The following is a 12,048-nucleotide window of genomic DNA, read 5'->3' as shown; positions in this document are numbered from 1 at the left end:
TGACTGCACAATGTGCACATTGATTGCACATTGAAAGCGGAAGTGTCCACAGCTCTGAAATTTGACATCTGCACTGGTTATAGTGCTTGAAGGGTGCTAATTACTCTATGAAAAAAACCCAAATTCTTAAGCTCCGCTCAAAATAAAGTTAACCCAATTTCCCAAATTGAGAACCAAACAGCCTGTTTAAAAATAGCCCACAGCACAGCCCACATGAGACCGCATTACATTCAGACTGCAAGGAGTGCAAGAATCACATTTTAAATTCTCACCCCCCCCCCCAACACACATAACACTCCCTGGACAAGAAAAGTTAGCATATGAAAGAAAAGGGATCTGACCTAGATTTTCTCTCGAACATGCCAATTTCTCTGAACAGGGCATTCAAACACGTGTTTCCTCACTAGGGATAGAGGAAGAATCCATTTTAAGTGGATTTATACACAGAATCTGACAGCTGTAACATGATTAAGCTTTGCTGTCACTGGATTGACTCTTATATTGAGCATTGTCTTACATCCAAGCTGCTCATACATTGCTGGGTATTTGAAAACTGACTAATACTTTATATCAAAAATTGTATGCAGGGCCGGCTCTAAGGCAAGGCTGGGTGGCGCCAGGCGCTGGGCCGCCAGACAGCCGCACTGGGAAATGGGGCGGGGGGGGGGGACGCCAGAGGGATCTTCGCACCAGGGCGCCAGATATGCTTAAGACAGCCCTGATGTATGCAAAAATGTAGATGCAAAAATACATCTAACATACATAAGTCTAAAAGTCAAGCCCTATGCTCACTTATACTTCTACAGTGTGCGTACATTGTTCTACCTACCTACCTACCTACCTACCTATCTATCTATCATCTGTCTGTCTGTCTGTCTGTCTGTCTGTCTGTCTGTCTATCTATCTATCTATCTGTCTCTACCCACCCCACCCCACACACCCCAGAATATATGTGTATGTAATTAATAATTCATGTAGTATGTTGGAATTGTTCATATTTTTAGTGGACCAATGAGGGTGCAGGGACTTATTTCTCATTTAGATTAAGGAGTGAGACAGGAAACGGATAAACTCAGCATTGAGATTTACAGAAAACTCCCTATACTTCACTCTGATATGGGGTACTGTCCAGGATCCATCTATGCTATGAAATACAGTCTGTATTACATAGGGTGTTTTGTTCAAAGTGGAGTTTGGCTCTGTGAATGTTTTCAGAAATGTTCTCTGTTCCAGTGATCAAGTCATTGTTCACAACACTTGGACCATTTGGATGTCATTTTAGTCTTGGTTAATTTTTTTTATACCGTGTTTCTCATATTTTAAGGCATCCCTAAAAAATAAGGCATGGCAGGATTTTCAAGACCTGGCGAAATATAAGGCATACCCCGAAAATAAGACATGCTGGTACGGTATGGCAGGGCACGCCGCGCCAAGTCCCGACCCAGCGGGACCCGGCAAGGGCAGAAGCGCGCGCTTTGCGGAGCCCCGACTGACGGTATACACATAAAAATGGTTTCTTCACTGCTGGGGCGAAGCGCGGCTGGGAAAGCCGTCCGCTTCAGCCTCGGCCCACTTGAAGGGTAGGGCAAAGCGCGCGCTTTGCGGAGCCCCAACTGGCGGGAACCAGGAAAAGCAGCAGCCCGCCGCCGGCAGGAACTCCATCAGAGCGCGCGCTTTGCCGAGCTCCAAGCCGGCGGCGGGCTGCTGCCTTTGCTGGTTCCCGCCAGTCAGGGCTCCGCAAAGAGCGCACTTTGCCGAGCCCTGACTGAGCGGGAACCAGCAAAAGCAGCAGCCCGCTGCCGGCTTGGAGCTCGGCAAAGCGCGCGCTCTGTTGGAGCTCCATGCCGCCGGCGGACTGCTGCCTTTGCTGGTTCCCACTCAGTCGGGGCTCCGCAAAGCGCGCGCTTTGCCGAGCCCTGACTGAGTGGGAAACAGCAAAAGCAGCAGCCCGCCGCCGGCTTGGAGCTCGGCAAAGCGCGCGCTCTGTTGGAGCTCCAAGCCGGCGGCGGGCTGCTGCTTTTGCTGGTTCCCGCTCCGCAAAGCGCGCACTTTGCCCTACCCTTCAAGTGGGCCGAAGCTGAAGCGGACGGCTTTCCCAGCCGCGCTTCGCCGCAGCAGGGACCGGCGGAAGTTTGCGCGCGCGTGGATGACAGCGAGCTGGTGGGAAATGCTGCGCTTAGCTGCCGGGCTCTTGGCAGCTGCCCTCGCTGTCATTCAAGAAAGGCACAGCCCTTCTTTGGGGCCCGAGCAGTTGCGGCGCCAGCCTCACTCCTTCTCTTCTGAGCCGGCGCCCGGAGCGGAGGCCAACAACCTCTTCTGGATAATTCAGGCGAGTCGAGCAGAGGGGGGGGCGGATAATGTGAGGGGGGGAAGTCTCTTCTTTCCCGCCCTTTTCTGTGAGGGGAAAACTCCTCCGTTGGTTTTTTCCCCCTGGGGGGTACTAGGTCCATGGGGCGGTGAAGTCCTCCCCCCACTCCGAACACGTCAGGAAGGCTGAGAGCTGTTATTTACTACGGTAAAAGTTAAACAGTAAAACAGACACGCAACAAGTAGCCAACGGGGGCAGAGCAGGGTAGTTTTGCCGAGCCCCAACGGAGCATGCGCTGCTGCCTTTGCCGGCTCGAGCTCCAAGTCGGCGGCGGGCTGCTGCCTTTGCTGGTTCCCGCTCAGTCGGGGCTCAGCAAAAAATAAGACACCCCCGAAAATAAGCCATAGGCTTATTTTCTTGAGTTAAAATTAATATAAGACATGTCTTAAAATATGAGAAACACGGTAGATTTCATTTATTTCAGTTGAGTCTGGGTACTGCATCAGTGTGCATAGGATTGTGGCAAATGGTTTTACGTATGTACAGTATTTGTAATTAGCTTGCTTGTTAATGTGGGGTGCTTGTTTTAATGTACAAATTTGACTATGCTTTTTTTTTTAAAAAAAAACTTACTGAATATCTTTATGTAAAGAAACATTATTTTTTCCTAGTCATAGTATGGGCTGAACATAATAAATGTGATTTATGCAAACTCTTGCCAAGAATGGTTCCATTGATCTACCCTGACATGCATGATTCACAATATGCCTGACTGATAAAACTGCTCCCTCTTCTGTTCAGTCACAGTTATTTCTGTGACTCTAATTATTATTCAGAGTGAAATATTTAAATGTTTATGCTACAGAAACAGTTATAGAACTGTATTTCAACAGATTTTGAATGGGACCCCAGATGAGTTGTCTGTGATTTGATCAGAATGTGGTACTAGAATTTTGTGAGTTCCATTTTAAAAATAAAACATAAAAATATGACCTGCAGCTTCTTCTTACACTCTATTATTTTATGCCCACATTTCTTTTGAGTCCCTTACACTGTCAGTCTGTTTCCAGAAGCCCTGTCTATGTCTGAACTCACTTTTCATCCACTTTTGTCTTGTTGATTCTTTGCATTCAAGTCTGTGACAGTTGGGCAGATGTTGAAGATCACCATTCAGCCCAGTGTTGACAGGATTATTTCAGGCCACTGTAAAAGAGCATATTGCATTATAGGTCAGATGTATGCATTTATGTTCAACATGGTGAGTATTCTGCTACCCTCTGGAGAACATTGTGACCCTTGGAGAGGAAGTAGGGATCATTACTACAGGGTACCTCAGATACATCAGAACAACTTGAGGGACAATCCCTGCCCCATTACTATTCCCTCTCTCCATAGTTGGAAGGATAGCTGGGATTTGTTGAGTGCTTCCATTCCAGCTTCAACATGAAAAATGCCATTCACCCTCTCTAGCACTGAGCTTGCTTTTATGCTGTTTCCAAGTAGGACGATTCCAAGAATGTTCCAATAAGCTTCTTGGGAGATGAGAGCTTGGAGCTCAGGAGAAGAACCTGACTTGGTGCTGTGCTTCATAAGTGTAGTACATGATGAGAGCCAGACTCTACCGTATGGGAGAGAGAGTGTGTCTTAGCAGTGAAAAATCCCTGGGAGGTCATCCACTCCTTACCTTCAGGTGGCTGCCGGTTGGGGAAGTGTGCAATCACATTAAGTTATTGTATGTACTTTATGGTGGGTGTCTTGGCATTTGGGTACCATGGCTCTCTTTTGCTATCTGGAATAATTGGAAAATCAACCTCAGAGCTGGTGCCTCTTGGGTGATTCATTCATTGATCTCAATTGCTCTGCTAATTAGGTTATATTTCTTGATTGAAATTCATATCTGAAGATTCACTTTCCTCTTCCCTTCATATTATTTCATGTACTGCAAAGAATCTCTGTTGAAGTTTCCATGGATCATTGTTTGTGAAGAAAGAAAAATACATATCCTTGATCTGTCTAATCATAGATTACTGTTCATTTTTCACAGCTAATCTGCTTTCATATTTAAGGTTGCTGAAGCAGTATTTGCTCTAGTAGGCTTAGGGATTGTTATCCTTTCCCTTATGTTTTAGTGAATGCAGTCTAGTAAGGTATCACGTCACCTGTAGTTATGTTGTTATTTTAATTTAGTAGTCATCTCCCTGGTGATTAACTACAAACGGATGAGCATCCCTTTCTGTGCCTAAGTTGTCTTTCTTTGTGAGATGATTATATCATCTCGAGACACACCTGTGTGGCCTCAAATATATATGTATTGCTAATTGTCCTGAGGCAGTTGAATATCACAAGGCCTTCTTTTTCACAGTGGGTCTTTCAGGATTAATACAATTGCTGCCTTTTTCATTCTGGGATCTGAACATTCTATGTTGGGATTTGTATTGATTCCGCTAAGAATGATTAGTGAGCACAGACTGTATTAAACCATAAAACCAGAGAGCTGCTGCTGCTCAATCTTAAGAAAGAAACACACTGACAGTATGAGATTGTTAGGGCTAAATGGTTTAACAGATTATGACCCTAAATTGTTAAAATTGCCTCACAATTAGACTATTTTCTTCTCGGGAGGCTTTGTCCTGCCAGTTTGCAGAATGTCAGCTGCAAGGAACAGAGTATGTTGAAGACCTTCATGGCAGCCAGAAGGGTTTCCATGAATAGCGTTTCAGCAAAAATCAGGAAGTGCAGAGCAGTCGTGCATTTTTCTACAAATCCACAAGGCCATTGATTTATATATGCTGTGCACTGTGCAGTACCTAGCATCTAGCACAGAGGACTTTGGAATAAGCCCAGCTTCCATTATTATTACTATTTTAAAATAAATCTTGGCTGTATGGGAGGAACTCAGCACTGCACTACGTCCGTTGTTCCATCAGTGCAAGAATTTCAGCCAGAGGTGCCGAGTTGCACCCAACATGGGGGTGGGGCCTATCGTGTGTGTGACGTCACACAATGTGCATAGGGAGGAGGTCGCCACAAATATATAGATACTTGTCTCATTTATGGTTACTACTTTTTATTGCTGTTTTGTTTTTCTGGCTTTTCATGGTTAGTGTGGAAAGGGCTTAACCATACATCCCAGTACAGTCAACATGCTTCGCAAACCTTCGCTTAGCTCAACTCAGGAGGGGGGGGGAGCAAAACAACTGTGAGCTCCTTTCCTGGAGCCCACACACTCACACAGTCTGGTCCTGGTAAACCATTGTTTGCCCTACTATGTTGTGTGAGCCAGGCCAATGTGTCTTGTACTAGGTTTCAACCCTGGTTTCAACATAAACAGTAAGCTGGGATTCTGTAGAAGTGCAGCTGAACTCTGTCACAGTCCTTTCCCCACCCATGTGGGAAAAGGAGCATATGAACTGCACTTGGGCTCATTGAGGCTTGCCCATATAGTGCCAAACCATAGTTTAGCCTCAGAGGTTATGTGTTTCATATCACTTGAAAAATAAGGATGCTAGTGTAGATTTAGGAAGTTGGTGTTCATGTTAGCCTTTAGAAGTTTTAATACCAGCGATACCATCAATAAATTGTTTTGCCATGTAGGAAAAATCATTTTCAATGAATAGAAGGCAGTCCTTTTGTTTTTTATGTCTTTGTCTGCTTAACCAGCTCATAGAATATCTTTGTTCAATACTTAAGGCAGAGTGCATCATGGTTCTTTAACTTCTTGTCAACAAGATTAGTCTATAAACTTGCTAGACATTTGGTCTTGTATTAATGGAATGAACAGGTTTACCTTACATAATCCGGATATTCTGGTTTATTTCAACACAAGGTTTGAAACATATTTGTTTAAAGCAGAAAAGGGCGATTATAAACCTTCCTGGTTTTGTTGGTATTACTCAGTGAAGCTGTCAACATTAAAAAATATACAAATTGTGGGCTACATTCATTGTATTTCCAAGACACTAGTTTCATTCAGATATCTTTTTTCCAGGTACCAAAAGGCTATCTGTGTTCATATGTGTGTGCATGTTCAAATGTTTTCTGTTTGGTTTGCATGCAAGTCAGTACTTTCCATTGGCTGTTAATTTTGGCATGTTCTTTGCAAATACCAGTAGTAAAACACCCAGGTGTGCTTGATTCCCAAGAACTTCATTTCCGACCGCAAATCTTCAAGGTTTATAGAGATCTTGCTACACATCACCAAGGAGCAAGTAGAAGATGTTTGCTTGAGCCTCAATCTTGTACTCAGGTAGCAAGCAGTCTTTGCAAACCCCATGGTCAGGTTGATATTTGAGGGCTTCTTTATAAATGCTGCACACAGAAACAAGAATATACGTAGAGAATGCAAATCAATCTCTGAACAGAATACAGTATAGCATTTATAGTGTAAACTGTGTGTTGTGGAGTGTGTGTGTGTTTTCTACACATACAACTTAGGACACAGCAACTTAGGAGGGTAGACTAGATAAAATGGTAGGAGACTCTTGAGTTTTGTTCTGCTTTGCTTTGTTTTTAGCTGAAACAAGTCATGAGTGTAGAAAGCGTCAGGCCAGAGGAATGGATGCCCTGCACGTGGGGGAGTGGATGTGGTAATTTCCTAATTTAAATTCCCTCCCTGCACCCCCTCCAAAGGTACTACTTATGGTACCTACTAGGGGATACATTTTTTTTTAGGGGAAGGGGGGCAGGAAAAGAACAGAGAAAAGTTTACATTATTGTATTCCTCAGCCTGTTCCACTAATCTTACTCCTCCTCCACCATCTATTGCTGCTTTGAGCTAAGAAAAACAAAGCACTGGAGATATTGTATCCCAGCATCTCTTACAATTTGTCCTTGTACACTGCTCATAACAGGGAAAAAGTTTATGCCACACTTGCTACAGTTTGCATGCTATTAGATTAATGTGAATGAAGGTAATTGTCATGCACATGGTTTGTAAACATACTTGTTAAGAATGGGACTCTTAATAATAGTAATAGTGTGTGCTTTAATACTCCTTTTTCAGGTTTTTACTTCCCATGGACCAACTGTAATTATGCCAACTTGGTTCTGTTCCCGAGAATGGTTTTGTCATGTGGGCAGATTTGATGAAGCGGGAAAGGTAAGCACTGTGAAGATGAGCAAAACCTTAAGTGTGGTTTAATGCTACCTGTGCTGAACTCTCGAGTACAGCTGGAATCCCCCTTCAAATAGAGAGTTCAGTTGTACCTAATAAAGATGCCCTCGTGGCTCCCATACAATAATTGGAACACAAATGAAAAATGCATGAGCAGACAAAAACTAAGGGGCAGATCTGTTTCCATGAATTTATTTCCATAGTGTTAAAAATGATAACATTGTCATTAGCAACATTGGCACTGGGACTGTGTCCTAAGGTGCCGGTACTAGTATGAAACCAATTATTGGCTGTGTTCACCTGTAATGCTGCACCAAAGCAAGACTTAAGCAAAAGTGCTGGCTTTCATGGAGCCTCCTCCCCAGTTCCTTTAGCTCAGTGTGGTATGGGATTGTGTTTAAGCTTTCTGCTCCTTAACCTTGATGTGCAGCTGAGGTTGTTTCTTGGCTACAGAGGTGATCACGAAGAAGTACCAGATTGAAGTGCCAATGAGGAATATGGTTCTAGGACAGGATTTCCCAAACCTTGGTCTCCAGCTGTTTTTGGACTACAACTTCCACCACCCCTAGCTAGCAGGACCAGTGCTCAGAGATGACAAGAATTCTAGTCCAAAAACAGCCGGAGACTCAAGTTTGGGAAACCCTAAAGCAGGTATCCCCAAACTTGGCCCTCCAGACGTTGTGGGACTACAATTCCCATCATCCCTGACCACTGGTCCTGTTAGCAAGGGATGATGGGAGTTGTAGCCCCGAAACATCTGGAGGGCCACATTTGGAGATGCCTGCCCTAAAGAGAGGCCAGATGACATTTGGTCCTAGCCACGCTGATGGAGTGGACCTCTCTTGTCTCCTCTTTCACTCTGATGCAACCAAATGAAACGCTCTTGGCAGAAGATGGTTCTAGAAAACGAAAAGCCAAATGACACTGCATCCCCACAAGGTCGATGGAGTGGGCCTCGCTATCTCATATCCTCCTGAAATGTAAAGAGGTGACCATGTTTATACAAAGATAGACTCATTGCCTGAACAAGTAGTGCAAGCTTTATCTTCATAGGGGAAACTAAACACACATGACACTGAGGGACAATGCTTCTTCCTTAGAAGCCACTTTCCTCTTTAGGGCAGAGGAAGGCTGCATAGTGTTCTCCCACCAACTACACCCCTAATATTAGGGGGTGTGTGCCTCACCACAGGAGAGAAAATGCCACAGAAATGAGGGAAGAGAAGCAGCCCCAATTTACCAGATGCTATGTTAAGTAACCATCTCCTTTCCTTCTTTTAGTATCTAGCGGTGTAACTTGCAGGTGTCACGTTGCTGCCAATAAGTATAGAAACAGACTGAAACGTCTGCATTCCAGTATTGCCATGCACCGAATAGTCTCCATAGCAGCAACCTGCTTTTCTCATTTGTGACTAAATGTGTACACCTGCTCTTCAAATGTTGAAATGAAAGGCATACACCAGAGACATGAAATAAAGATCTTATTGCGTAATACACTTAGAATGCACGATCAAAAGCTTTTTGCAGATCCCTTTGATAGCATTTCCTCCATTTACATTTTTAAAAAAGCTGTAATGGGTTCTTCTGCAGTTAATGTGCAACTCCCAAGTTTCAGAACGGTGTTAATTTATTGAGGGATGCGGGAGTTGCTGCAGTAGTCTTGTGGCATCATAAGAACAAACAGATTTATTGTGAAATAAGCTTTGTGGATGATGAGACAGACTCTAATCTACAAATGTTTACACTACAATAAACCTGTTCGTTCCTTATACAGTCCCAAGATTTCAGGTCGTCTATGTTTTTAAATAGGTCAGTAAGGAGGACTGTTCCGTAGAATTGATAGAAGTCCTTTCCTAATTTACGGGAGTTGAGTTTCGCGTTACAGCCTTGATTGAGAAAACACAACTTTTACTGCTCAATAAGTGTAGTTCAATAAGTGTAGCTTTTTGTGTGCTTTTGAACCATTTCCAATCTGAATTGTTTACCTTTCTGGCCTTCCCTCCTTCTAGTCAGCCTCCACTGGAGACTGAGTAATTCAATCACTCCTGATGCAGAGAATTCCTGTGCTCCTCAGAGGAGGATGCTGATTTCCCCACAAGTCATTGGTGTAACCTTCTTTTCATTTCAAAGGCATGCCCAGATCAATAACCCATGCAGGAACATGAATGGCGGGGATGGTATCCTTTTTCTGACTCTTATGTGCTAAAGCAGAAAAGAAAAGTCGAGTTTTCATAAGAGTGAAAGATGCCACTCTTATGAATTCAGAAAGAGTGCTTAGCAGAGGTGTGTGAAACATTGATCTTTGCTTGAGACTTTAATACATTTTATCCCAGGTTTTCTTGACTTCCCCATGGTCTATAGTTATCTGCCAGAAGTTCTGCCTCTGGCTTATGCGATATCTTCCCTCATTATTTCCAGACTTAATGTTACGCATGTCAGTTTTCAAAAATCTTCAGGAGAGAGTAATTTTTAATGAATCCCAAGAACAAAAGTATATTGGAAGCTGGTAGTGTTTCAACTGCAGCCTGTGAATTAAGTGGCTTTGTCCTTAATTTTGTTTCTTTCCTTGCAAGTGATCAGAAAATAAATCTACAGAGCTAAGCTGCAATATGTAATTCGGTGAGGATTATTAGAATAGCCTCACTTCTGTTTTGTCAGTGAAAGTGGGAGAGGGTTGTTATTTATTATTTAAGCTATGAAATGGGGGGGGGGAGATTTGGTTCAGCTTTGCCTTTTTTTAAAAGAAGAAGAAGAAGCTGAATTAAAGTATTGTAAGGTTGTCAAATGATTTGTCAAGGGGCTCTAGGGAACAATCAAGACAAAACACAGACTCTGATATTCTTGGCACATGGGTAAAACTGAACAGAGATCTGTACTTGAGATGTGTCCAAGAAAGAAAGTGCTGGAGCCAAATAAATTAGGCTTATGAACTGCTTTAAAACAAGCCCTTTTAGCGACGTGTCTTGATAACATGTTACTAAGCATGCTGAGGTGGTCACTGAATTTCCACCTCTTTCCATGTTTAATTAGAGTATTATTCATAGCTGCCAAGTGATCCCCTATTTTAAGGGCTTTTCCCTTATGCTGAATAGGCTTCCTCGCGAGAAAAGGAAAAACTTGGCAGCTATGGTATTATTTGCCAGTGCTGCTCACATATTTCTGTTTTGGGAGACTAATCCTTTAACTTTATTTCCCAAACAATGCAGCAATTATAACTTCATCACAGATTTCCTGTTTTAGGATCAGGTCAAAATGATTTAAAGGCCTATCAGGACAGGACAATGGGGTTCAGTCACACAGCTAGCAAGAGGCTTAGCAGGATTTGTATAATTCTGGGGAAAGTGGTTTTTAAAACAGTCTAATCATGAAATTAATGTGCTGAGTCTCCGGTGAGCATGTCTCTGCTGAGATTTAAAGCACCTATGAAATAAAATTGTGCTACAGGCCTAACACAGGCATGCCTACAAATACGCATAGTGATGTGAGGGCTGTACCCTCCTGCAATTGGTTTACAGGAGGAGCAAATACATGGTTGGAGAACATGCATAGGAGACTGTCACTCTGACACATCCACTTGACTTTTGTATGTTGTGCTTCAGCTTGAGCCAATTGTTTTTCTGAGGTCAGATATGTCCTCTGCCAGATACACATTGACCATTGTATCTCTATATTCAGTCTGTGTGCTGAATACGGACTTGGACTGTCTTGAAGCACATTTGATCCTTTCTACAAGTCAGTCTTAGACTCGATTCTTTAATTCTAATGCTTCCAAGTTGATAGTATTGGACTAAGTTCCAGTCATTTCAGTGGGGGCATTTAGGATTTCACCATTAGTCTATTCAGATGAATTTTTGTACAGGAATTTTTCTACTTACGAATTTAATGCGTTCCGAACGCACATTCGTAAGTCAAAAAAAAATTGTAAGTCGAATCCCATATGAATGCATTGGGAGAAAAAATTCGTAAGTCAAAGCAACCCTATCTAAAAATTCATAAGTAGAAAAAATCCTATCTAAACCGCATCCAAGATGGCGGACGGAGCTCCGTTCGTAAGTAGAAACATTCGTAAGTAGAGTTATTTGTAAGTAGAGGTACCACTGCATTATATATCTTTTGAAGGATTCTTGGTATGAATCAAATTCGTGTGATGTTACTATTTGCTAAGCCACACATTATTTATTTTCCTATTCCTCTCCTGATAAGTCTTGCTCACAAGCATTCAAGAGGTCATGGGTTGTAGTCAACTAGCTTTTTAACTCAGACAAATTAAAAGTATTGCTCACGACTAACTTAGGTCCATTAATTTCATTGGGTCTATGTGGGTGTATCCAGGCACATGTGCTTGCATCTGGTGATACTGCACTTTCACTATTGGGATACGTGGCCAGTGGGTCTGATGCTTAGCTGCTGAACCATTCCATATGTAAGAAATACTTTGGCCAAGTGTGGATGCACAGGCTGAAGCTGCTTCCTCCTGCAGCTGCTCTCGGAACAAAGAGAAAGTTAGGTTCTGCATCTAGACCTGGCCAACATCATTTCTTCCTTGGCTACCTATTAAATGCCAATCTTTATCGGGTTAAAAATGTTTAGGTATCAGCACCAGAATTCTGGGCACTTGGAATATTTC

The 12,048-nt window shown here is 43.0% G+C and overlaps 1 protein-coding gene across 4 annotated transcripts in view; it reads left to right on the top strand.

The window, feature by feature from the left end:
* Nucleotides 1–12,048, top strand: part of QTGAL (queuosine-tRNA galactosyltransferase) — a 186,705-nt gene that overhangs the window by 121,242 nt on the left and 53,415 nt on the right. For all 4 annotated transcript variants that reach the window (XR_015948061.1, XR_015948062.1, XM_035104653.3 and 1 more), the window contains one exon: nt 7,311–7,406. Coding sequence is in view for 2 of the 4 variants with exons in the window: in XM_035104653.3 (XP_034960544.1) it covers nt 7,311–7,406 (96 nt within the window). In the remaining 2 variants the exon portion in view is untranslated. The remainder of the gene's footprint in view (nt 1–7,310; nt 7,407–12,048) is intronic.

This window comes from Zootoca vivipara, chromosome 2 (genome assembly GCF_965207765.1).
Source record: "Zootoca vivipara chromosome 2, rZooViv2.hap1.1, whole genome shotgun sequence".
Classification (NCBI taxonomy): Eukaryota; Metazoa; Chordata; class Lepidosauria; order Squamata; family Lacertidae; genus Zootoca; species Zootoca vivipara.
The sequence above is the reverse complement of the archived record's forward strand: the minus strand, read 5'-3'. Positions and strand labels throughout refer to the sequence as shown.